The sequence below is a fragment of the Pyxicephalus adspersus genome, chromosome 11 (assembly GCF_032062135.1).
Source record: "Pyxicephalus adspersus chromosome 11, UCB_Pads_2.0, whole genome shotgun sequence".
Lineage (NCBI taxonomy): Eukaryota > Metazoa > Chordata > Amphibia > Anura > Pyxicephalidae > Pyxicephalus > Pyxicephalus adspersus.
Genome location: NC_092868.1, coordinates 41,816,234 through 41,843,688, shown reverse-complemented (window position 1 = coordinate 41,843,688; position 27,455 = coordinate 41,816,234). Strand labels below are relative to the sequence as shown.

The following is a 27,455-nucleotide window of genomic DNA, read 5'->3' as shown; positions in this document are numbered from 1 at the left end:
GCTGTTGTGAAGGGGTTTCTCCTCACCATGGAAATGATTCTGTGATCATCCACCACTGTTGTCTTCTGTGGCCATTCAGGTCTTTTGGCGTTGCTGAGTTCACCAGTGCTTTGTTTCTTTCTCATGATGTACCAAACTGTAGATTTTGCCACTCCTAATATTGTAGCAATTTCTCGGATAGATTTTTTCTGTTTTTGCAGTCAATTGTCCAATTACTTATGAGCCCCTGAAATGAAGTGATTGTGTAAAAAAAGACTTTAGTTCCTCGCATTTTTATTCAATCTTTTTGTTCAACCCTCTGAATTAAAGCTGAAAGTCCGCAGTTCAACTGCATCCGTGTTGTTTCATTTAAAACTAATTGGTAGTGTACAGAACCAAAATTAGAAAAAAGTTGTCTCTGTCCAAATATTTATGGACCTAACTGTATGTTTGTTGCGGTTCGATTAATTTTGAGTGGCACATCAATACACAATACCAGAACAAACCAATATCACCCGATGTGCATTGCATTGAAAAAAATTATGTTTGTTCAATAAATGATGTGTTGGGATGTGCTACAATGCACAAGTCGGTTCTTAACTCAGAACAATTAGAAGCATTGTTCTCTAACCCAGAGTCATAAGGAGGTCAAGTAAACATAACGCTCCACAACTAATTATATTATACACATTTGTAATTCAATTGCTACAAAAGCTAATCAATGAACATCAAATTCAGTGGTTCTGCCATGCGTGGTGAGGCTGCAAAGCTGCTCAGGGAAGGAATGATATAGAAACTTCTGAACACACTGATCTGCTTTATCACGGACAACTGCAAACCTATTTAATGTACAGCGCTGCGTAATATGTTGGCGCTGTATAAATCCTGTTTAATAATAAATCCTGTTTATAATATTAATAACAATAGGAACTATACTAGCAGATCCATCAATTAAAGAGAAAATAGGTTTCATGCCATTGTTAAATTATCATTCTCTTCCAGTTCTTGGACAGTAAAAGGATGCTTCTGCTTCTGTTTTATTTATTCTGTTGATCTGCATTTTTTGCACCTCTCCTTCTTCATCTTAAATATTACCCCATCAGTCATCCACACCTATTTATTAAGTGGACAGCTTTTCCAATAGAAAGCAAAGCCCTGGAAAAGGTCATTAAAAGGCAATACTAGTGACTGATACTTTGACCTTTTTTTCTAGCAGAGAATGGTGTGAATCTCTGGTAGAAATGCAACAGATGCCATAAAGGACTTTATACATACACTATTCTTGCTAACAGCTACACCTCTTGGTTGCAAGTGGTAAATAAAAACTATTTGCATACAATACTGAGCAAGTATTATAATACAATAATTAGCAAACAGTTCTGCAGGCCTGAACAAAGCAGCTTTATTATCCCTTGTGTTGGGTATGGGAAATATGGTTCATGTTTCATTTGCAGTCTCAGTAGCCCTATTTAAAAGTACTATATAATAAAATTACAGCCTGTCTGTTCTTATGAGCAGGGAGGGTCACTTTGTACAGCCATAAAACAGCGCATACAGCAAGCAATGGCTGTCACAGAGCAGATGCATAACCCCCAAGGAGTTCCCTTTTTATGGTACGGTGACATTTGGCAACGGTACATGACGATCATCAGCCGCTGCTAGAAGCAATAAAACCTTTAAAATATCCTCTCGTAAACGCGAGCATGACTGACAGCGCATCTATTCGTCTATTGTAAGACGGTCATTGGTTTTGTGACCTTGTTACGTCTTAAAGGAGAAATGAGCTGTAAAATTGGGGTCTATTTAAAGTGCACCTATACTATAGGCAAGTGTGCCATTATAATATTCACTTCTGTACCATGTATGCTGTAAGTCTTAGTTTTAGTTTCCCATTTACACCAATGACCTTTTAGCGATCAATTGCATTGTCATGGACCCTTCTAGTTTTTATTACTTGCAACCCTATAGTGTACAGGCCTACATGACCAATAATTCAAATTATATCCAATCACATCAATGGCGCCAAGAGAGAAGCAGTTTTTCCAGTGGATGGGTTTTCTTCATATTAACCCTTTCCTGAGAAGAGCTTTCTGAAGCTTGGATGCCTAGACCACTTGACAATGACTGATGTGGGGTGAGAGGGAAGGAATCTGAGAACTAGGAACACACGTATAACTCTGAAGAGCCCTCTGGGCTGATGCAAGATGAGGGCTGGCTTTTGTAAATATTTTTTGCAATGTCTAGTTATGCAATTAAAAAAATGCCAGGATGACTGGATACCATACTGATATCCACCCATCAAAGAATTGTGATATTTGGATAACCAAATTGGGCATGCCCTAGTAGGCTGCATTCACGTGAATTCTGGGTATGATTGAAAAATTAAACTGAAATCTCGTAAAAAAAAAAGGCCGCTGTTAGGCTGGGAAAGAAAGGGATAGATGATGCTGAACATCTTCCAGCCAAGAAATGATGGCGGCTCTATCTGACTTGTTGCAGCATCTAATGCAAACAATGAGAAGCTCACAGCATGCACCTACGGTATGTACAAGACTGAAGGGAACACAAGAGGGCAGCTTTAAACAACCCCTATACCAGGGGTGTAGTACGGCGGGCACGCGTGTGAATGCCATTATCTCACTTCTTTGGGGAATTTGCAAAGAATTCACTTAATTTGCAAAGAATTCATTGGTGGTCCGCGGATCTGGCAGGTCCGCCGCGCCCCCCCCCCCCGCGGGGTCAGGAGAAGGATCGCACTGGGGGGGGCGCACTGGTCCAATCTGCAGACCATGTCACCCGTACGGATCTCAGGCTTAGGGTGGTGGGTGGGTTGTGGTAGCATGACGTCACTCTGGGGGAAGTTTCTTGGCCTTTGAGTGGCACATAGGCAGGGTTGTAGTGGGGCAGGCACCTTACATAACAATGATGTGCATGTGTGCTCGCCATGGATAGTACTGTGCCCCCTCTTCTTTTTTTTACGCCTACACCTCTGCCTGGTACTATAACTGGACATGGGCAAACTGAACACCGGCATAATATATCATGGTCCAGTTGCCTAACCCATATGCTGCCCATCCAAGTGTTGAGTGACAATAGTTGGGGTAGTGCTATACACAGCCTACTCTTAACAATGAAAATGCTTAGTATTGTGTGTTGTATGCAGATCCACCTGTTTTGCACTGAAAAGCGACAGATGAGTCCGGTGGAAGGAATATATAGAGATATGGTAAGCATTCCGAGCAGAAGTGTTGTGGCACAAAGAATGTAGGCCTGTGAATGAAATAAAGACATCGCCCAAGGTGTGTGGGGAGGGGGGCTGATTCAGGCAATGCGGGGGTATGTACGTTTTTCTAGGAAGTGGCACTGGTGAGTAATCGAGACACTGTGCTTGGAAAGATGCTATAGCAACCTGCTCTTTGCATCATTATGAACCCTGCAGGGCTGGCGACGTATTCATGACTGTGCGTGTGTGTATGTTCTCATAGATGAGAAGGATGCCAGAAACCAGATTCAGAACAAGGTTCATGTTGAAATTACATTTTACAGCACCCACTTTTCCTATTGTGCCTTCCAAACAATATAAAACAAGCAATAATCAGCCCTATTTACTGTGAAATAATAGAATTGTTACATTGATGTTAAAGGGTAGGCAAATATTAGCAATAAACTTCTCTTATTTGCTACATTTTGGTTCTGGTAAAGAAAAAGCATGAAAAAATATCCTTGCAGTGGGCCCAATTATGTTATTTTATGCAGCACGGTGGCTCAGTGGTTAGCACTTTGGCCTTTGCAGTGCTAGGTCCCAGGTTTGAATCTCAGCCAAGACATTATCAGCATGGAGTCTAGTCTACAGATTCTCCCCATGTTTGTCTTCTGGATACCCTGAAGGACAGTGCAGTGAGGTTAGTTGGCTTCCCCCCAAAATTACGCTTAGACTGTATTAAAGACATATGACTATGGTAAAGACATTAGATTGTGAGCCCCTTCAAGGGACAGCTAGTGACATGAATATGAACCTTGTACAGCGCTGCATAATATGTCAGCGCTATATAAATATTGTGTAATAATAGTAATAATGCTCACAAAGGCTTTCTCCACTGCAGAAGACTGGCCTCCTGCAAACTCTTTAAATGCTTTACCGCCCGGCTTGGCACAAGACTGCATTGCATGAGAGGGATTCACTCACATCCTGAAGTGAGAAGGAATGCAGAAGAAGCAATGCAAGTTTATCTCCTTATCTGTTATCCCCTGGATCAAAGGTCAGCAAACTTATTTGGCCACTAGTCCATTTCAGGGGTAGGCAGGAGCACACTAGGCTGGACTCTCTCTGGTGTCCCACCCTAATGGCTCCACCTCCCCACCAGGAATGCCCCCCCAAAGGGAATTCCCTCTCCTCCGCAATGCATAATGTTCTCTATTTACCCCCGCGGCGGAAGTGTTAGCGCCGACTGTGGTAAATAGGAAGGGAGCCACCATGCGGAGGCTCAAGAGCTGTATGGGGCTCCAGAGCGCTGGTGGCCCTGGTAGTTTGTTCCGACTCAGCCGCGGGTTGCCGGCCGGGATTAGGCTGGATTACCGGCTTGGCCGTATCTGGCCTAAAGGCCGGAGTTTTCCGACCCCTGCTTTAGATGAAACATGACCCTGACCCTTTCAGTAGGGTGGGGGACTCACTGTAACAATAACATATTGTGTTTTCTGTGTTTTAAAAAAATGTGTGTTGATGCTTTTGGAAATCAAGATTACCTACAAATTCCTTTAGACTCTTTAGCATTATGTCAAGCAGTCTGATCAGCTCTAGGCAGGTTATCTCTATGAACTATAGAACTTTTCCCCACTAATTATAGAGATGGGAAGAGGGTGAGATGTTTTGTGTTCCTTGTTCTAGTGTACCCATGATGTTTCTCCATAAATACTGCAAAGATCATCAGGAAAAAATAAAAAAATAAAGCCATGAAAAACAAATGCAGCCACCACATTTAAGGACTATAAGCCTCTGTACCCATTCCCCAAGGTGCGCAGGAGCTTCACGAGGGCCCCCTTTTTAAGACAAGTTCTAAGGATAAAGTCTTGTTTCTCAACATGGGTCCCACACTATTGAGGGAACATAGTGACCTGTATGAATGGGGGACCATAAACTAATATTCCCCCTTTCCAGGTCAACCAGGCTCCTATTGGCCTGCTATGGACAGAAGACGGAGGGCAAATGCTTTCTGCTCCCCTTCTTCTTTTCTGGGCAGCCATGTTTCATGCCTAGAGAAGGCACAGCAGGTGGAGGCACAGCATTTTTTAAAATGTTTTACTAAAAATTTAAAAACACAAGTACATGGACAGCTTTAAGGCATCCTCCAAGCATGGTATTTATTTGTGTATTTTCATTGTCACCCTTAAAACTGCATGAAAAAAAAACACTCCCTGATGAACTTTTATTATTTTGTTGCATAGATTTCCCATGGCAGTAATCTTCTCCCAGTGCATTTTCAACAATAGTTTGCATATTTACCTTTAAAATAAACAAAAGTCAAATCAAAACTCACCTTCTATGGATTTCAGTGGAGCCTGTTGAATGTCTACTTTAAGACAAGCCTCGTAAAATGAAAATTCTGCAAATGTTTATAACTGATGACTTAAATAATGCCTATGCATGCATACAAAAATCCACATACACTACAAATGAACAAGAGGGCACAGATCAAAGTATTTCTGTAGAGGAGCTTATTTTCTCCAATTATACAGAACGGATATATATAAGAGGATTTCAAACTTAAGAGGATTCGTGCTTCGCTGTGCTGTTCAACACTACTACATATCCACCGCAGTTATTGTCTTCAGGGAAACTCCTTTGTTTTTATTTATTTGGATTCTGTAAAACATTAACAGAAAAAAAGTAACACTTCCATGATGTACAAAGGCCAGTATTTCATGCTTTAGCTGCCTCCGGTCCCAAGGACGATGCAACATCATGGCTGTAATAGAAGGACATCGCCCTTTATATGTCCTTGTTTATCCCTTAATATTTTATTAGGTAAAAGTTAATACCTTGAAATTCTTCTACTACCATTCCATACTGGCCCATCACACCAATATAAAAATAGCAGCACAAATCATGGATTGGCTGGGGGTAGTTCTGACTTTAAGCAACAATAATTATAATTAAAGCTCTCACCTGGTATTTACATATACAAAGGAACTGGAAATAAGTTTTTTATAGGAATATGACATTATATGATGATTAGTAATTGTAAATTGAGCAAGTATTTTACTTCATATATTGGCCTGTTGGATTTGCATTACAAAAAGTAAATGTAATATATAAACAGCCATAAAACAGTAAATACAGTCCTCCTGTGCATCTCAGGAACTCCCTGCATACATCACACCTTTTTTATGATTGATTTACAGATTTCTTTACAGATAGCCATGTGGATTAGAAATCATGAGATTGACACAAAGCCACAGAAAACAGATTTATTGCCCCGGTTATGACTTATATACCTACAAAAGGAAGACATGATTCACAGAAGAGACCATAAAAGTCAAGATCAACCAAAGAGTCTTCAGTTCTCTGCAAGATTGTCACATTTAGAAGAATATATCAATGTTCATTGTTTAAGGATAGTGATCAACAAATTGATAAAGTAGTGATCAGACAAATTGCCTTTTTTTAGCTGCCACTTAAGTTGAGAAAGCTGGTATCCATATTAAGATCATGAGTTTTTGTTCCGAATGCAACTACAATAGCCACTATTAAATAGTGTTGATTGATCAATAATGACCATTGCTGGTGCAATTTGAGTCTTTGGCTGCTGAATGCCCCTTCAAATTGGCAATCATTGCTGAGAACAGTAGTGATGAGTTACTCCATTCACCAATTTTGGATAATCACAGAACAGCGATCACCATTGTAAAAATGGACAATGTATCAAATAGAGTTAGAAATATGACAATGGCAATAAAAAATGGAAAGCAAAGAAGCGTTGATTTGGTATTTAAGTATCCCAATCAATTCACCTATACCTGCTGGCAGGTGTAAAAAAATTGGGTAAACTTTGCACAGATAGCATTAATGAAGATGATAGTAGCGGGCTTGGTAACAGACTGGATCCATATTAAAGTGTTTTACTTAAGCTGGGTACACACGTGCAATAATTGTCATTGGAAAGGATCTTTCACGATCCTTTCCAGCGACTAAGGACTGCACGATGCATAAACGAGTGCTGTACATGCAGCACCATTCTGCTCTATGGAGAGGGGAGGGGGAGAATGACGGAGCGGCACCCTGCTGTGCTCTCTCCCCTTCACTTCTATTATGATCGTTCTTCGTCCAACGTCGGTGGATCCGCCAGGGCGGTTGTACGGACGATGAGCCAATTTTTGGACGAGAAGCATTGATTGTGAGTATGTAGCTTTACAGTCAGCAACATAATAGGTGGGTGGATGTGTGTCACACTTGGAAGTCCTATGATGGCTGTGCAAAACCCTGCCCTGATCTCCAACCGCATCCCAAAAAGACATTGCCTATAAAAGGATAAAAGTTTCTGATCAGATCAGACTTAGGCTTTATATGCATGAGAAATAATTGTTGCTGTAAATGATTTTTAGATTTTTAGTTTTTTTAGATAGTAGGAATGAACAAGCACAGTACTGACAGGACTGTTTGTTCTATGGAAAGGAGAGGTGGGAGGATGAGCAAGAGGAGTCCTACTGCATCCTCCCCATAGGAAACATCCATAGCGGTATGTCTTTTAGTTTTCCAATAGGATAGATCACTAAATGACGTCAGACAACAGCTGTTCAGATGCTAGGTTTTCATCCCAGGTGACAAAACTCCAGAGCCTGTATGTGACTTCAGCTTCTGGAGGGACATAAAGCCTCTGTAGAATTTTAACCTAATTTAGTTAGCCTATAATAGAAATAACTATCTAGGAAATTCAATTTACTGCCCGATAAATTCAGCCAATAATGGCCTCAAAATGTAAATTTCTACTCGACCATTACCAACTTTCACTTTAGTAACTTTATCTGTAACAATAATGCTCCTAACTAAACGTCCTATTAAAGTAAAATGTTGAGATTAATTGTCCATTTATTGCATGACTGAAATGATTTTCACGCAGCGATAAAAACAAAGACATACTTGGCATTGTTTCTGGCTTATAATAACCCGGCCACCAGCTGTCTTCCTGTGTTGTGCTGAGTTGCACTTGGACTAAGGCTATGCTGGGATAAGCACAGTTACCACAAATAAATGATTTTCTCAGAGGGAAACATAAAAAAAAAACATAAAAAATCTAAATAATCATTCTGTAGCTAATAAAAGAATCATGTTGGTGTAATTTTTTTCTGCATGGTTTTACAAGAAGGCAGGCATTGGACCCTTTTTTATCATTACTATTTTCTAGCAACATGTGTACACCATTAAAAATATTAAAAATGTAATGAGCATGATGAAGGTATAGGTGTTGGACACAGATATATTAGGTATAGTAATAGGTGCCTGGTCCTGGACAATATTGTCAAGCAATCACACATCACAATCACACAAAAAGTGGTAACAAATATATACTGTTATATTAAAAATTAGGAATTCTTACCCTTAAAGTGCTGTCCTCCAGTGATGTGAGGTCTGTGCTCCCTTTTCTTGTCCATATGCTGCCTCCACTATCTTCTCCTGGTCGTCTTAACGGTATCTTCTCCCTTTGGGTAATGGGTGACCTCTGATGGTGCAACTTTGTGTTCTATTATCCAAGCCCAATTTCGGTATCCCACTCATGCCAGAAATGGGACAGCAGTGTATACTGCCATGAAGGTGTGCCACATGCATTCTACACAAAGAAAAGGATTGATAGCAGCAGCTAAAAGTTTTTGGTAGGGGAAACTCTTCTATCAAAAAACTAACTGCTAGTACATAGACATTTCAAATGCATTTATAATACATATCCTCCCCCTAAGGACCCAAGATTCATGTTGGTGTTAGCAAAATATTGGGTTACTTTGGTTGGGTGTGGGGCCAATATCATGTAACCCATAAAAAGTAATTTCACCATTTTAGTAAAACAAAACTGTGCAATTAAACTCTAGACTGGAAAGGCACACGCCTTTGCATATTGGGTTTTAGGTAAATTTTGGAATTTTCTATAAATGTCAAGGCCCCTATTGGTAAGCACTGATAGCAAAGCTCAGGAGGTATAAAGGGATTTGCCTATGAGCATTTTTTTAAAAAGAAAACGTCAAGGTTTAAAGGGAAATGCAGCCATGATTCAGCCTGAATTTATTGATTTGTTTTTTTAATTGATGATAACCTCTGCTTTTGTATATTTCATCATCTGTGTAGTTTGAATTGCTCAGGTTTGTGAATAAACAGGGCAACTGTCCACAAGACTGTTTTTATCCAAGAGGTACCCTCAAGAGCCTTAGGTTAAACCCTCCATTGCAGCATATAATCACATTCAGTTCTGCCATTAGGACTGTCCTGGAGAATCCTGTGTACCCCCAAGTGACAGTACTGAGCCAAGTACAAGGCACAGACACATGGGGAAATGGGTTTTAAATGACATGCCCCCAATCCAAATGTTCTGGTAATGTCATCTAGCTTCTAGCAGTCAAAAGCAATGGCTCATGAGTAAATATGCAGCTGGTGTAGTTAAGTGAATGCTTTACTTTGCTATATGGGCAAATAAAATGGTGATTTGAATTAGTAATAATGATCTTCAGATAAGCAATGTGCATGTGGTTAGTTTGCCTTGATCTGAGGTGCTCAACTAGGTCTGTCAATTGCTACCTAAAGCTAGGTACACACTTCCAATAATTATTGTTAGAAAACGAACGATTGCGACCGATCAACGATTATGCACGATTATATTTGAACGATCGTATTGTGCACAATTCTGTACATGCTGTAATGATTCGATTGTTTAAATTTAATCCACCAATAGTGCACACGCTACATACAATCGTTTGAACGATGCAGGGAGTGACATGTAAAGGAGAAAGTGTACCGCAGAAACATGCATGATCACTGAACGACCGTACACGCGATAGATTGTGGACGATCGCCGGCCAATCAGATCCACCCTGCCGGGACAATCGTTTCCAAAGACAATGCTCATTTGTCGGTGTCGTTGGTTACTTTTGTTTAGAACGATTTTTGGACAATCAGTTGTTCATTGTTCGTTTCCAACGATAATTATTGGTACGCGGCTTTAGTTTAAGTTATCCAACTTATAGCACAGTATTTCATTGTGAAAAGGACCAGTAACAGTGCTTTTAAACTTGTGGAAATCTCAGCGTTGTCCTGCATGCACCCAACTGCTTTGCACAAGTGTTTGGATTTGGTTGCCTTGCTGTGGGGTTGCGGCGTAGGTCCTAGAAGTAAAAAGTTACTTCTGGTTGTAAAGTTGCTTTTCCACCTCTGGGAACAACAAATTCAAGGGCAACACATGCAAAAGCATTGACCTGGTCTGCAATTTGGTCAGAATTGTGCACAATATGATTGTATCATATAATCATGCATAATCGTTGATCTGCTGTTAGTCGTTATACGAAAACCTGCGATGGGAGAGTGGGCGGGTTCTGGCATCATGACGTCACTATGGGGGAAGTTTCTTCCCCTTTGAGTGACACACGGCTCGTTTAGAGTCCGTGCATTTAGTGGTCTGTAGGTCCGAAAAGGTTGCTGACCAATGTGCTAGGCAGCATGTTATAAACTGTTTATCTGTATAGCATTACTGTTATTGTTGTGTCTTCCATTTATTTTAGTTGTGTTTAAAAAAAAAAAAAAAAACAACAATCTCTTAGATTGTAAGCTCTTTTGGGCAAGGTCCTATCCTCCTGTGTTATTTTTTGTATCCCTGTGTTCTTTGCAACTGCTAAATACAGTTTACAGGTAGTCCCCGGGTTAAGGACATCCAACATACGGACTACTCCTGGATACCAACAGGGCTTCGCTGCTTTCTCCTGTGCAGGAGGCTTGAGGGGGGGGGGGGGAAGGGGGCAGTTTGCATGACTTGCAGAAGAAATCTTTTGCTAAATACAGCTGAGGTTGGGGGTGATCTTAATAAGGAACTAAACTCAAAAACAGCCAAAAAAAATACACTTACCTTGCCAATCCTGCAGTGCAGTCAATCAGTCCGGAGGTCTCTTCCATTGGGTCCCGGTATCCGTCTTCAGGCGCTCCAGGTGCCGCCATCTTCTCCTCTTCTTCAGGGTTCTTCTTACTACATCACCCGAATCCGGCGCGAGATGTAGTTGGCAAAAAAAAACTTCTGCGCATGCGTGAGATTTTTTTTTCTACCTTTTGATGAAAGGGCTCCTTTTGCGCATGCCCAAGCAGCCTCCCAGGATGCGTGACGTAGGTATCCCAGGAGGCTTTGCACTCCCATCAATTCTCGGGTGTTGAACTTAAAAAAAGAACAAACACAGAATTTTTACTTAACATAAAAGGGTTGTCTACCTTTTTATGTAAAGTGAAAATTCCGAGTTTAGGTACGCTTTTAAAGCTGAGCTGATCTGTAGCATCTTGTAACTCTTTAGTGATTGTTTGTGATTAACTCACAGTGAGGACTTTATACACTAACTGACACCACACTGCATAATAATATCTTGAGACAAACATCTGTACTAATTGCATTTAATAAAATAATGTTTCTGTTCTGACTTACATACAAATTCAACTTAAGAACAAACCTACAGTCCCTATCTCGTATGTAATCCGAGAACTACCTGTAATTACTATATTCACAAATCACAGTACACTAGCTTGGTGGTCAGTGGGAAGAATGTCATTTTTGCATAATGTCCAGTAGTAAGAATGTATTAACAAAAATGAATAATTTTAATAATAACTCCACAGCAAACAAAAACAATACAATACCATTTCTGCATGACATTTAAATATAAAATCAGTAGAGTTTTCTTCCTTCACAATGTAAATGAATTCTCTCTGGATTCTTCTCTACTTTTCCATGATCTAGCAGAGGACTATTAATCATTCCTCTGGAATGCACTTGTTATTTAAATAGCTGGTTAGATGGTGGTCTGGACAAAGCCCATTGTCTAGGACAGTTTTATAGCCCTCTAATAGCACATGACCCAGGATTGCTCTTGCAAGGAGCAGAATGGTAACACATGAGTTAAATGTGAATGTATTTCTATTGGCTGCTGAGGGTAGGCTGCACAATATTCGCTGAATGTAACAAGCATCAAGGGGGAGACTCAGCTAATTCAAGTTAATATGTCCACAACGTGTCTGCTAGGGGTTATAAAAGCTGGCACCTTGGAGCTACGTGCTGTGCATGGCACTGGAGAAGCAGAGGAACCTTGCATGTGCTTAATATGCCATGGCTGCTGGAGATGCAAAGGGAAATCACAGCTGCTAAGAGATGGAGAGGCTGCAGCAGCTACTTAGCAAACCCTACTGATAGCCAAATATGCTTCTACTTACAGCCATGAAGATCGACCTTCATCTAAATATAGAGATCCCCTCCAGGGTCTACCATTGAAGACCTCCTGGGCCAATCTGAGGATCAGCAACCATGATCTGTTTGCATTTTGGCACCATTCAGCTCCTTCTTTGCCTCTTGGACTGGAGCTTTTTGGGTGTTGAGGGGGGGAAGCTCTTTGGTGGTCTGGCATCTTCTGGGTTGGAGCCTTCAAAGCCAAGATCTGCTGTAGTCCAGCGCTTCAGGAGAGGAACTACCTCGGTTAATATAACCAGGCAAGTAAGCCAACCTAGCTTATTGCCAATTGAGTCTGTGTGCCCATATAAAGTGTTCAGCGAGGGTCAGGAAAGCTATAAAAGCTTGTGTTTCAGGACCATGGTTAGAGACTTCCATTGCCACCAAAGAAATTGCCATCTGTACAGATCCGGGAGGTCTTTGTTGGCCAATGTGCTGAAGAACAGCAGTGTCCTCTTACAATGGCAGCCACTAGTTCTCCATAGATCTGACCTGAAAGGCTTTTTCATCAACTGCTCATGGAATGGCACTTATACTCGTTTCCAATGTGACAGTGTACAGCTTGGCATTAACTGCAGGGACTACCTTCTTACCAATGTCCATGATAATGTCCGGTACAGGATCTGCCTGCAGACTCTCTACACTAATAGGACGTCTATGGAGGAGTGTGTAGACTTTGTGGTGGAGCCAGTGGGGATGCAAGATATTGTTATTGCCATGACAGCCGTTGGGGGTTCCATATGTGTGATGCTGGTCATCATTTGCCTCTTAGTGGCCTACATTACGGAGAATCTTATGCACCCCACCTTCATGCATCCTTCTTCTAAAAGGGGGCCATGACTTACCAACTCTTCTTGGCTTTGTAATATTTAATAGGTTAGCCACTTTGTTTTTTTCTAAGCTGATTTAAGGCTGCCCATAGACGTTATGTACCAAGAGATCTGCCCGTGATCAGTTAACTTACCACAAAACCCTCAATCATCATCTTCTCTTTTCAGTTGGGTGATGAGCGGTGTATTCAGGGACTGTTATCCTTTATCGAGTGATATTGTCATGTAAAGACTTTCTAATGTGTCTGAAATTCTGTACACTTGAAGGTTAGCTGATACTCCCCTTGTATAACCCACACATCAGCTGATTAGTTGAAGACTGTTTGCATGACTTGGTTATCAATGGTCAAGGATCTGGTCACTAAGAGCCAATGGTTGAAGCACTTGGTGCGAGCCTGCAACTTCTTGAACCAAGTTTGAATCATGGCACAAATGCCGTTACAAATATCTTCTTTTTCTTCTGTGGGGGAGCAAAAATTACCCTTTAATAGTATTAGAAATTTTCAAACATGTTGGCAAATTCATAGAAACAATAACAAAAACTTTTAATGCTCATGCAAGCTGTTTTGTTATAACCCCTGCACAACATAATTATTATCATAACTGATACATGTTGCATGGCTTGCAGCAATCTATGGCTTCTGGTAGATATTAAAGTAGAAATGAGCACTAGCTCACTGTGAAATTTTGAATTATTTGCCAAACAGCACTCCATTGGAAATAAGGTTGGTGTAAGGCCTGTAATTCTGTTGCTGCTGGAAAGCCAATATTGCCAACATCACTTCTTGCCTTTTGTTGGACCGGGAGTGCTTAGAATAACTCCTCTAGCAGGTAAACTGCAATGGATTTATGAGGTTAGACTTTGCAAAGAGCAGCGGTGATGTGCAATGTATAGAATGCCAAGCCAATTAGAATTTACCTTTCACTGGTCAGATTAGTTAGCATAAAATGATTAATTTCAAAGGTTCGTACAGTCAGACTCTTGTCACCGTACTTTGTGTTGCCTTATAACATAAATCTCCTTACCTTGTTCCTTAATCTGTAATATCCGTATTTATATAATACCAATATATTATGCACTTGGATTATAGTATTCACTAAAGAGAATGAAGACCCCCCATTCCAGGTAATCAAACCCCTCTAAGGAGATCACAACTGAATGCCATTCATACAAATGCAAGCCAATGAAAAAACAGTATTTTTTGGAGGGAGGTAAATAGACACAGAGGGGACATACAAACATTTGTGAATAAAACGCAGAACTACAAGGCAAGTGTGCTACCCTAGCCACCGTGTTGCAGATAAACTAGATTGTAAGCTCCTCGGGGCAGGGTCCTCTCCCCCTGTGTCTCTGTATTCGTCTGTCACTTGCAACCCCTATTTAATGTACAGCACTGCGTAATATGTTGGCGCTTTATAACTCCTGTTTACTAATAATGATAATACAGAGTCTTTAAAACTTTAGCTAGATAAAAAAAGACCCAACCACTTTGTTTTCATTATTATGTCATTAAATATATTTCCGTTTATTGAAAGCAGTGTTACTGTAACCTGAACTTGACTTAGTATCAACCTCTTGCAGTCCTTCTACAGCAAAGCTTAGATTGGTAGAAGGAGAAGCTGCATTTGGGCCCAGTCATTTCTGTTGCATTGGCCATACGCAATTAAGGAATGATAGAAAAAAAGAAAGCAATGACAGAGAGATGAGCTTATCAGTCTGCTGCTTTTCAATTCAGAGTCTAGTCACAGGCTGGGGGAGAGACAAGACCTATTACTGAAATGCAGCTGAGAAAAACGAAATCTTCTGCTTTGCTAGACAGGCATTCACCGTTTGGTAGAGCTGTGTAAACATCAAAACTGGATGGACAGAAATACTGTTCTATTATCACTATATATATATATATATATATATATATATATATATATATATGTACCTTCTTATTTGCATACTTGTTTCTCTTCCATGAATAACTAGTGGGAAAGTGTAGGAAAGATAAGAACAGCGTTCCTAACTCTAAAAGCAAGTAAAAAAAGCAGGACGTCCTTATTTACCATATTGACAGATATTTTTTACCAAATTCTTTTTACTAAGGAGCGTATATACAGTATATGTCACATGTGATTGGTCGATTCAGACACCCCAGATCCCTGCACAGCCATGCAATGGATCTCAGGACTGCACAGCTTTGTCCAGGACACTTGTGATTTGGCAATGAAAGAACACCGAACTATTAAAGTGCCATCTGCAAGCAAGCGGACTTTTCAGTAAAATAAACCCCGGATGGTATAAATAGTGACCTTCCCTCTACCAATGTGAATTCTGCTGTGCAGGGGATTACAGGAGGCTGTAAAGAGCTTTTATAAAACTTGCTAGTTTTATAAAATATACATTGTAACAATTTTTTTGGAGAATAGAAAACTGGGTTAAATGGTAGTTATTTATATCTGCCTGAAGTTCAGCTATAGGTAGCACACCGCAGGGTGAGAGATTAGGAGCTGACATCTTGAGTGGTTGCTAAGGCACTGTAGTTTCTCTTTTCATTAATCAATCTTTTGTATTACAAAGGAACAAAGGCTGTGTACACTAAATACATACCAGGGAACACTGGTTTTATTTTTTTAAAATTAGGAATATTTGGCCAAATACTACTCCACCTTTTAGGGTCCATGCAGATCATTAAAGTCCTGCACAAATGTTTCTGGAAACTTAACCCGATATGTGGCCAAAGGTATATGGAAACTCTTTGAAATCATCAATAGAAATCATTTTTGTGTTTCTAGTAAAGAGAACTGGTTATTCAGAAATTTAAAAACAAATTTTAGGCATATTTATGTGCTTGAGACCTTGGGCCTGATTTATTAAAGCTCTCCAAGGGCGGAGATGATACACTTTCATCAGTGAAGTTTGTTGATCCAGCAAACCTGGAATTTATCTGATTCAGGATTCAAAAAATTGCTAGCAAAGAGCAAATGTCTTTGAAGAAATCCATTCCAGGTTAGCTGGATCACCCAGCTTTACTTATGTAAGAGCAGTCCTAAACTACTAAATACCTCCCCTAACTCCACAAATCACTGTAGAAAGTAATTGTTCTTTATTGCAAGATAAAAAAAATGTTCAGGGCACAGGACAGCTCCAAATTTCTGGCACAACAGGTAATATTTTGCACTTATCAAAATATATAAGAATATTTTGAATTGTATAATAACAGCCCAAAAGAGAGCAGATAGGAGAAGTTTATTGTCAGGGTATATATATACTTTTAAAGAAAGTTATACTCTTTAATATAGATGTGAATGTAACCATAAATATTTCCTATCAATGTGTGTTAACATGTTTAATGTATATCTTGTAATTCTATATGTATAAGAGATCAGCCATATTTGCTTGTTACATGTTATGTTCCCTACATAAGGGCTTGTTTACACCATAGCATGTTTGATGCTAATTGTTGCAGCACGGGGTAACAGTATTTGTGTGTTGCTAATTATTGGTGATTGCACCCCAACACACATATAGAGCAAGAACAAACTGTAATGCAGACCCTTTACAAGGGGGAATCTGTAAAATAACTTTCAGGGCTTTGGGGAACCTTGCTATACAGGTAGTCCCCGGGTTAAATACATCTGACATACATATCCTAGATAGGAACCAGGCTTCCCTGCTTGCTGTGTGCAGAATGGAGGCTTGAAGGGGGAGGGGGCACACAGCTAAGGTTGTGGATAATCTTAGGAGGGGTGAGCTCTTTCTGCAGTTTCTTGTAACTCTTTAATGACCAAGACACACTGTATGTACCTATTCCGACTTACATACAAATTCAACTTAAGAACAAGCCTACAGTCCCTATCTCGTATATGTAACCCCAGAACTACCTGTAATTACTATATTTACAGATCTCAGTACGCTAGCTTGGTGGTCAGTGGGAAGAATGACTTTTACATTTTGTGTGATTTACATTTTGCTCTGTGTGTTGAGATAAGCTATATTTCCAAATATTGTGCAAGTGTGATTTTTTTGTTGCATTGAGATACGTTGAGGGCGCTTTAAAATATACAGGCTGCCTTAATACAATGCATATCAACAAACGATAGCATGCAACTTAACACACATGCGTTATGGTGTGAATGAGTCCCAATATTCCAGCACAATTGTTGTGCTTTAGTCTTCACCTTAGTACACATCTGTGACCATCACATTAATGATTCATACATTCAATACGTTCTATAGGTGGACCATTATTCAGAAGTATTCAGCAAATATGCCCGTTGTGTTGTTTGATATACAGACGGTGGGAGCAGAGATATACGGAGAAGAAAACATGGCACAGCAAGCAAGTAAAAAGTTAAAGACACAAGAAATTCAACAATTCACATTGTATATTCACTATAAGTACTGTAGTTTCCCTATAATCACAGCAGAAGATACTGCGTTTGGTAAAAATGAGGACTAGTACATTAAATGTCTAGAATTTTAGCAATAGATTCTGATATTATATAGAAATAATCTATTTTATCCGACATGTTAGAAAGTTTTGTTGTAAAGCTTTGTAAATGTATGTTAATCATTGATTGTGTAAAGTAATATTACAGGGAATATGTATCAGCATTATCAATTAAAAAGCAGCCTTTTGGTTAACTGATCTTACACTTTTCAGTGGATGTTAGAGAATTAATCTTGGTGGTATTTATATAATATAAAGTAACGTTAGGGTTGCAAAGCAGGAACAATTTAGTTCCTAAATATTTCTGTACTGTGCCCGCCTATTGATTAAATTATCAATGAACCCCCCAAAGATCCTATGCAAATACTGACTTTCGGGAAGTCAGTATTTGCATAGCCCTAGTCACAAATATGCTCACATTGTTTAGACCTTGAGATTGGTTTTCTCTGGAACTGAACAATATCTTGTGGAGTTATGGAGGAGTTGCACTTTTCTCTTTATACTCTAAAATTTAGAAATTAGGGCTTTCTTAGAAGGTGCAATACGAGCCAAGCCTACCAGCTTCTACTGCTGGATGTATTTTTAAGAGTGAAATAAAGCAAACTTCAGGTATATACTATTCTGGGCAAAACAACTGCTTAAGCACAATGGCACTACACATATATTTTTGATGTTTTTAGAACCTGTAGATTGCCAGTCTATCCCTGAAATTGGAGTTTTGTCATGCTCCTGGATCTCTCAGAATAATGCCCTTGGACTTTCTAACTAAAAGAGATGCTTGATGTTTTTTTTTTTGTAAACTTTTTGGTTTACTGCTGTTAGAACCAAACCAATTGTCCTGAATTTGAACATTGACACTGGTTGGGTGTGCGGGTTTCCACTTGGAAGTCAATATTCGCATAGCTCTCCAAGGAAGGGGGTCCCAGGGTTCTCATAAAAACAGGTACCGGTATGTGATGACACTTCTTGGTGCCAGCTTTTATGTAAACCCGAAAAGCATTGGACTATTACTTTGGTATCCAAAAATGATATTGGCTCCTTTTGGTGTAAGTACTTGACCTTTCTGCACAAATAGTTTTTGTAACCTGACAGCTGAAAAGTAAATTACACCTGAACAAGTAATATTCAATCTATAAAACAAATACTAAACCTCAAGCAACACATATGTAATTCAGTAAAAGTTTTGGTGCAAATTTACAATGGAATTCCCATCCAGGATAACATAAAATCCTGCACAAAAAAAAAAATAGACTTAAGTTAGAGTGCAAAACCACACAATTGGATTTTGTGCAGTTTAGCTGGAAAAAGACAGGGTTTATTGCCCTAGGGGGTATGGTATAGTATTTATTTTTGGTGATTTTCTGTTCTGTTACATTGTACACTAATATTATTATTATTAAAAATAAATGCAGTAACAACTAAAGCAAGCAATACATATTTAATGTTTTTATTAGTATAAAACAGAAAGATGGAGAACATGATTTTTTTATGTTAGCATAAATGACTAATATCCAACAATTTTGTTAGTCTTTAGTTTTGTTACCTAAACTCAAAGCAAACAAACAGATACAAGTGAAATGTATATATAATATGTGTGTAGTCATACACCATTAACTGCTAAGAGACTTTTATTACTGCTGGACCAGTTTTGTGATCCAAAAATTAATGTCAGACAGCACAGCCTCATCCTGCTCTCTCTAAAGCTACGTACACACTTCCAATTATTATCGTTGGAAAACGAACGACGAACGTTCCTGCACGATATCTACGAACGATCGTATAGCACCGATCCTGCACATAGAGATAACGACACGATCGTTCGTAGATATTGTACACACAATAGATACGATCGTTTGAGCGATAGAGGAACTATGTGCACGACAGGAAAGTGAACGGACGTTCGTTCATTACGCATGCTCAGCCCATGGACGATCAACGAACGACCGTACACACGAACGATGTTCAACGATCGTCGTCCAATCCGATCCGCCGGTCCGGTCGTTCGTTTCCAGCGACTTTCCTCGTTCGTCGGCGTCGTTGGTTACTTTTTTACGAACGATTTTTTGCCCAATCGATCGTTCGTCGTTCGATTGGAACAATAAAAATTGGAAGTGTGTACGCACCTTAAGGGCTTGATTTATCAAAGCTCTCCAGGGCTGGAGATGATACACTTTCATCAGTGAAGCTGGGTAATCCAGAAAACCTAGAATATAGCAAATGACAAAAGAAATACATTCCAGGTTTGCTGGATCACCCAGCTTCACTGATGAAAGTGTATTCTCTCCAGCCTTGGAGAGTTTTATTAAATCAGGTCCTAAGACTCTGCCTTCTGATGAGATTGTCACTCCACTTTCTCCTCCTTTCAGGATCATCTTAGAGGTAGATAAATAGCATTGTGCAAATCAATGGAGTCTGATGGGATTACATTGCTTGTATTCTCTCCCTGTTGGAAGACTGCTGTGTAGGGCAATATAGGAGACTGATATCAAGACATATTCCGAATAATATGATTATTCAATTTAAAAATACTTTGAAGCTGATTTTTTGGGGAATATTAATCCAACTCCCATCCCTTTTTAATCACCTAAAGCTACGGTTTGCTGAGGTCCCAAATCTTTTGTCTTCTTCTGTGTAGAGGGGTCCTTCTTCAGGTGTCCATATCATGGAAGCATGAGTTAATGGGATGTGGGAGAGGGGTTAAAATTTGCCGGGAAATGGTCTTTAAGTGTTCCTGATAAACCTATAACGTTATTAAATTATGGCTTTTTATATCTGTCCGGAGCTCAAGATATACACATTCATTTTAGAAGTTTAAATGCCGTTTAATACAATGATAACGCAATTGTGTTGTGTGTACTAGCACCCAGTAAAGATCAGATTTTAAATTTGTATTCAATTGATTTAGGCTGAAGTCATATTAGTTAATGTTCACTATGATTAACATGAATTAGTAGTAATAAAACAAGTCCATTGTCTACATGTGTGTGAGTTATTCTATATATTTTTATACATTAGAGATGTTCTGATATTGCATTCTTGCCTTTCTATGAAACAATATCTGTATTTCTTCTTTTTAGGCTTGTTAGGAGTTTGGAAAGAAGTAATTATGGTCAGCATGGTCAAGAAGACACACCGAAACTGTGATCTGAAAATAACTAACGTTACAGATAGTTTTACAAGAATAACTGTGAATCTGTGTGTGGGTCAATTTTATTTTAATATTTTTCCTAATAGATTTACAAACTAATACATCTGTATAAATGTATACCCTGTATATTTTGATTACGGCACACATTCCCTGTGGTATTGTTTTGAAAAACTTATTTAGAGTCAGAACATTTGCTGCTATCCAGAGTTGCATTACATTTTCTCCAAGATCCTATACTGATGATGGGAAAGTCAGACAAAGGAGTAAAGTCTTCTGCAGCACATCCTAAAGATTCTGGTGACAAATCTGTTTGTAGAAATGATTTTCCAAGAACCACTCTTTCACATTCACTCATTTCTATACTGGAGAAATGAGAGTGAGAACAACCAACAAGTGAATAACAGTTTTTCATTGCAATCAATTCCAACTGACAGTACCCCAATGCTCATTGCCATGGAAGTGGGAACAAGGGTCCCTAACATATAAAATCAATTTAGGGACCAAGGTCTTGAAATAGCCCCCCTGAATGAAATTGGGTTTACTAGCAGCTCTTAGGGTCCCCTGTGTACCCTGAAAATATCACATTTCTATGACACTCAGTGAAGGAGATATGAAGGTTTATACATGGGGATAATGACAGCTGCATGGACACAGACACAGCTCTCATGCTGCTGTGATTATTTCACAGTACAAGGTGGGCAGGAAACAGACACAGCTGATTGCCAGGTCTATAGTACACACCCACTCTCTCCCTCACCTGGCGGCTCGATCTCATAGAGGAATATAGAAGATGCGTGTGCCCCATCCACCGCACGACGAGCAGAGAGGAAATAAACAGAGGGCTGGATCTGGCATCTCCATGAGCCGGATGTGGTCGGCGGGCCGTAGATTGGGCTTCCTTGTTATAGAGGAAGGAAATTAAACTTCTTTTACTAAGTTCACTAAGTCAACATTGCTAGAAATACCCAGAAGCTGAATGAGTGTGATACCCAAATAAAGACGGCTACAGAGGCCCTGGATCATCTTTTGGTGGGTCTGTCTGAACCTAATGGACTGTACCACAGAAAGTAGCCTATATATTAAATTATGAACTGATATCTTTTGACTAGAAAATGCTATTAGAAACAGAATAATAATAATAATAATATTAATATTATAAATATTAATAATAATAATAATAATATGAAAGTTTATTTACCAAAGTCCAACACAGCACTGAATCTCAGTTTACACTCATATCATACCACTAGATGGCGCTGTATCTTCATGTAAAGTGTTTTACAAACTCTTGCTGTCTGAAACTATATTAGCTTTTGTTAAACACTTTACATGAGGACATGGCCCCATCTACTGGTGGCCAACAATAATGTTTAAAAGATCATTTAAGAGCTGGTGATCTATCACAACCAACTCAAAAATACAAAATACTTTGACCTGTATGAAGAGGAAAATAGATAAACAGACCAAGCCCATTGATGTTTATTCACATTAACTTTATTGGCATTTACAATATGTTGATTACTGTTTTTAATGTTAGCAGTGAAAGCTGCATTTTGTGCCTTAGGTTTATACTCGAATCATTGTATATTCCTTTTTCAGGTAAAGGTAGGTACCTTGGTTTATATTCCGATTGATTTATATTTGAGGATATATGGTTAGTTGAGCAGGTCTCCAAGCTTCCAATACCACTAAATTATTTAAAGAGATAATTAGTTAGAGTCCCAAGAAGCTCCAGTGATAAATAGTAAATGTACAAGTGTTACTGTTTTGTTCTTTTTTAAGATTGGCCCATCATCTTTTCAGGCTATGTATCTTCCCTCTTTTATACCATACAGTAGAATGCTTGTTCATAGGAACTAAGGGTTTTTTTCATGCTTCACATTTTATGAGAACCCTGGGACCCCCTTCCTTGGAGAGCAATGACTTAATAAAGGAAGAGGGGATTACACAGTAATTTAGATAAATTTATATTTGTAGGAAGGGTTGTGTATTCTCTAAAATTATAATGAGGGCATGTTTGACGCAGTACTTTACAATGTTTATGTAACTTGAACAATTTTATAAGTTTAGGCTTCCATATGTGTCTATGGAATGCAGAGATTTGGTATTTAGAAAGCAGAAGCTCTATTTGAGGCACATTCAACATCTGCAATGAGGTATTAGCCTCCAGAAATTGCATTGTCCTTGGGGAAGTGGCTGACTCTATATGGGCAGGCAATAATTGTTGCTGTAGATGATTCTAGTTGTAGTTTCTAGCGTCAGTGAAATTGAATAAGCGCAGTATTGCCATTCTGTTTTTTAAAGAGGGAAGTGGAGAGGATGAGTAGAAGGTACCCTGCTGCTTCATCAAAAAATAAAATAACAGTTATTAGCTGACAGTCATGTAGTGATCTCACATTGCAGACCATGCTACTACCCCCATGCAAATACATAGTTACAAGCTACACAGAGGCAAAGTTTGTTAAACTATGAACACATAAGAATATCTATATTAAGCTGACCACTTTTATATATCTTTACCTAAAAAATAGAGAACACTATATACTCTTTTAAGGTCACTTTCAATACTTGCTGAATGGGTAATTATAGATGTTAAATTATTGGCTAATCCTGGAGGAAAAAATCAATCAACCCTTTAATAGGGCCATTAAATCATCTGTAATGCTGAGATTGGACTTTGATTAATGAACCATTTAATGTGAACACACTAAAAAACAGCAAGCCAAATTATTTATTTTCACCCTTTTTAAATGTCACTGGTTGCCAGATGACCACAGATGACTTAAGGTTATTTCCTTGGGGTTACACTCTTTACCAGGTCAGAAAACGCATTATTGTTTAATAGCAAGATAGCATGGATATATTGTTTTTGAGAGCTGTGTCCAAAGAAAACAAAATAAAAACATGTTTTAGAAACACGTAAAGGTTCATGTGAATAAGTTATAAATGGCCCATCTTTAGCCTCTGGTCTGTAAAATATTGAGGATGTTTCCTTTGGCTTAGTCTACACGGACTGTTTCCCCAGCGTTTAACCTGAGGCTTTTAAAGCCCTTGTTTGAAATCCCCATCCATCCCAATGGGTCAATCTACACCAATTACCACCAATTAACACACAACTTGGGTTAATGCTGGAAAAGCCCCAAAACACAGGTAAATTGTTTCATTGATTTCAATGGGACATTTTCCTGCGGTTTCCCACGTTTCTGAGCACTTATTATACAAATTAGTGAAAAACGCAGTAACGCGGTAAACAAGTGGGAAACCCTGGCAAAGGTGTTTTCCAGCATTTTAAAGGCAAGCTTTAAAACGCTAATAAAAGTGCAGATAAACGCAATAAAAAAAACGTCTTTGTAGAACCAGCCCAAGCTGCAACCAAGAATACTTTATTAGTGATAATATGATAACATTTTTACACAGGAACATAAAAATTAAAATAAATAAATGATTTTCAGATAACACAGCTTTGCAAATTAATAAAGCAACCACATTGGTCAATAAGAAACACCTTGCAAAAGCAGACTGTCTAAAGGCACCTACACTACCCGTAATTTTACATTTTGTGGTGACCTCTTCCATCCTTACCGCCACGGCAGTAGAAAGGAAAACCCGCAGTCTCCAGGCATACTTACGACACATATCCCAGGACGCTGTGGGTTTCTGCTTTTGTGCATGTGTAATACAGAGCTTTCCTAGAACGTAAAAAAGTGCCTATCTCATGCACGTGTTAGAAGATTTGCACTTTTTTTTAAAAACATTTTCAGGAAGACATTTTACCCAATCTTGTAATTGTGTGAGATTGGGTAATGTGTGAAGATATTGGAAGAAGGAAGAAAGAAGATGATGGTGCTGGACTTTATGGTGAGAGCTGGAGTGAAGAAGTAAGCCAAGCCAAAGCAGGACCTTGCTAGGTTCCGTTTGAGGACAGATCGAGGGTTTGTCATTGGGAAAGTTAAGGTTTGCTTTATGGGATATTTCTGCCAATGTATCTATAGGGTGCCTGGTCTCTAATGTGAATCTCCCGACAGCCCCTATCTCTTTATTATGCCCTGCATAGATGCAGAGACTAGAGGATAGAACCACATGACAAGGGTAGAGTGGAAGAAGACATGTTTACCTCTGATTCCAGCTTACCACCACTCTCCTCCCGACTGATAACCTCTAAATACCCACATGGAGACCTGTACTTGGAGTAAACTGGCCATAACAGCCTTTTATTAACAAATGACTTTCTTTATTCAACAATGTCATTGTTCAATCAACAAATACATTTAAACATGTAAAGGTTTTTAAGGTCCATGACAGTACTATTCCATCACTACCACTATGTATATTTCTGTTCACCACAAAAAGGCCCCCAGCCGCTACCACACCGACTCAGGGACAGGTACTCCACAGCTCCCAACGCGTCTCCCGACAACTCAGTGTCCCGTGTGGCCCCGCTTCCAGGACTCCATACCCTGATGGGTTCCCCTCCCCCAACTGCCTTGTATGCATCCAACCCCACTCTGCAAAAAGCCACCAAGCTCCCATGACAAAAACAACAAACTCCCTTAACCCAAAATTGGGGAGGGTGAACGGAAAAAACTTCTCTCAGTTCTTCCAAAGTAGTGACCTCCCACCTTCTGCTCACCTTTTAACTGCTATCCCTTGACCCCTTCTAATTTACAACTCCACCCTATGTCCACCAGTACCACCTCCTCATCACCTTAATCCTTGCTTTTACTGCCTTCCCCACTCCCCCTGTCATGTGGCCCTCCACTCATTCCCCCTTTCTTCAGCCCTGGGCCTTCTGAGTTTATTTTTGGGAAGCTTTCAAAAGTGTTGGATGCTAGTGAACATAGCAAACAACCAGATAAATAAAGTGACTATATAGTACATGTCAAATATATAAAGACTTGTGTACAAAAACAGTGATATAGTTGAAGGTATCAGCATATACATTGTGATATATCTTATTAAGTGACAGATAATGATATTGAATATATAGTAAAAATAAAAATAATCGTAAGTGATACATATATAAGGTATGTATTGAATAATATTAGGGAAAGATATATTCTGGGTAGTGAGGTACTGACTTACATAGTTCCTAGAAAAGGAATGGAAAGCTGTGGATACTGTTTGGTCTCTGTTGAGGTAGGAGAGGTCCAAATTTTAGAGATTTTTGTGCCAAAGAAGTCCAACATAAACCCTTCTTCTTGGGGCCTAATCTTCACTACCCCTGCCATGCACCTAACTCTTCTTGTTGCCTAACTTTAACCCTTCTCCCTAGTGTCTAACCATAACCACAAGCTAATCTTACTAATACCTATTAACTTTAAATCAGGGTTCTTTAAAGTGGAAACATCTAATGAAAAACTGACAACTTTACAGTTTGTTGTGAATTTAGTGGAATATCCCCTCTAAACTACTAGGTAGCATTCACATGTGTGAACAATGCCAACACTTTGTAAAAGGTTACTGCCATCTAGCGTGTATGAGTTATCAGGCAAGGAACACAGTTTTCCTATACACTCATATCTTTTGTTAAATTACTAACAACCGTGTAATACAAGCAGTGTATGAAATTGGATGGATCATTTAGTTGTTGAAAAAATTGTACAGAGATGGTACACAAAGAATGTAAGTGCGTGGACTGTTATAATGTTCATAGTGTAATCCCTTCCAGTTGTATTCAGCAAACTTTGCACATTGCTTTTCAGCAGGCACAAATGAAGAATTCATGAAGAGCTCTCATGCACAAGAACTCCAAGCACATAGGAATTGATTAACAACCTGCTGTGCTAACCTCCTTACCACATCCACCTTTACAGTATAAAAGCAAACCTCAATTTAGATTATTGTGTTTGGCAACACTTGCAATCAGCTAACCAATGGCGCAATCAAGTATTAGTGGCTTAGTACAGTATAAAATAAAAGTGAAACAACAAAAACATCTAATCTTAAAGCAGAACTGTAAAAACCTAATACATTGTATCAAGGCAGGTCCTTTGGTGTCCCTTCTGCTAAAAAATACCCTTGCCTGCCTGATTGCTTTTTTTTAATTGTACTCACCTGTCCTCGCTCCAGTGTGGGCATCTCCATCTCCACTCAATCTTCTTCTTGGGTTTTTTTGGTATAGAGTGAATAACAATGTATGACCCCCTTATAAGGTATTGAAAAAGAACATGAGATTTTCATGCTCTTTTTTGATATGCATACCTCCGGACCTGGCCTAACACATACAGAATAACTCACTAACCATACACCCACCTTCCACAGTAAACCCTCTTATAAGGTAGTTGCCCCATCCCTAACGATATGTAGTAACACACCCCTGTAACAGAGAGACAATACAGCAAAAGATAAGTACTAAGTAATGAAAAGTTCAGCTAAATGGTTACCATCATTCAAGCAATTATCTTTTGCTGTCTTACTCCTCTGGTATAGGGGTGTGTATACAGTTTATATATGTGCTGTGTTATATACATACCTTTACCTTACATAATTGTATGTTGGTCATTATACAGGATACTGATATCCTTCATTATTTACTTACCTACTCCCTGAAGAAGCTGAACACCTGTGAAACGCGTTGGAGAAGACTGAATCACAACTGTAGCCAAAA

The 27,455-nt window shown here is 39.2% G+C and overlaps 1 protein-coding gene across 1 annotated transcript; it reads left to right on the top strand.

The window, feature by feature from the left end:
- Positions 1–12,189: 12,189 nt before the first annotated feature.
- On the top strand, positions 12,190–19,500 carry FNDC10 (fibronectin type III domain containing 10). The gene has a single exon (XM_072426227.1). It carries the CDS (start codon positions 12,510–12,512, stop codon positions 13,269–13,271), a length of 762 nt encoding a protein of 253 aa, XP_072282328.1. The 5' UTR covers positions 12,190–12,509; the 3' UTR covers positions 13,272–19,500.
- The last annotated feature ends 7,955 nt before the right edge of the window (positions 19,501–27,455 follow it).

Bases quoted from the DNA above. Each gene is read 5' to 3' on its own strand.
- FNDC10 (XM_072426227.1), top strand. From the start codon at position 12,510: ATGATCTGTTTGCATTTTGGCACCATTCAGCTCCTTCTTTGCCTCTTG.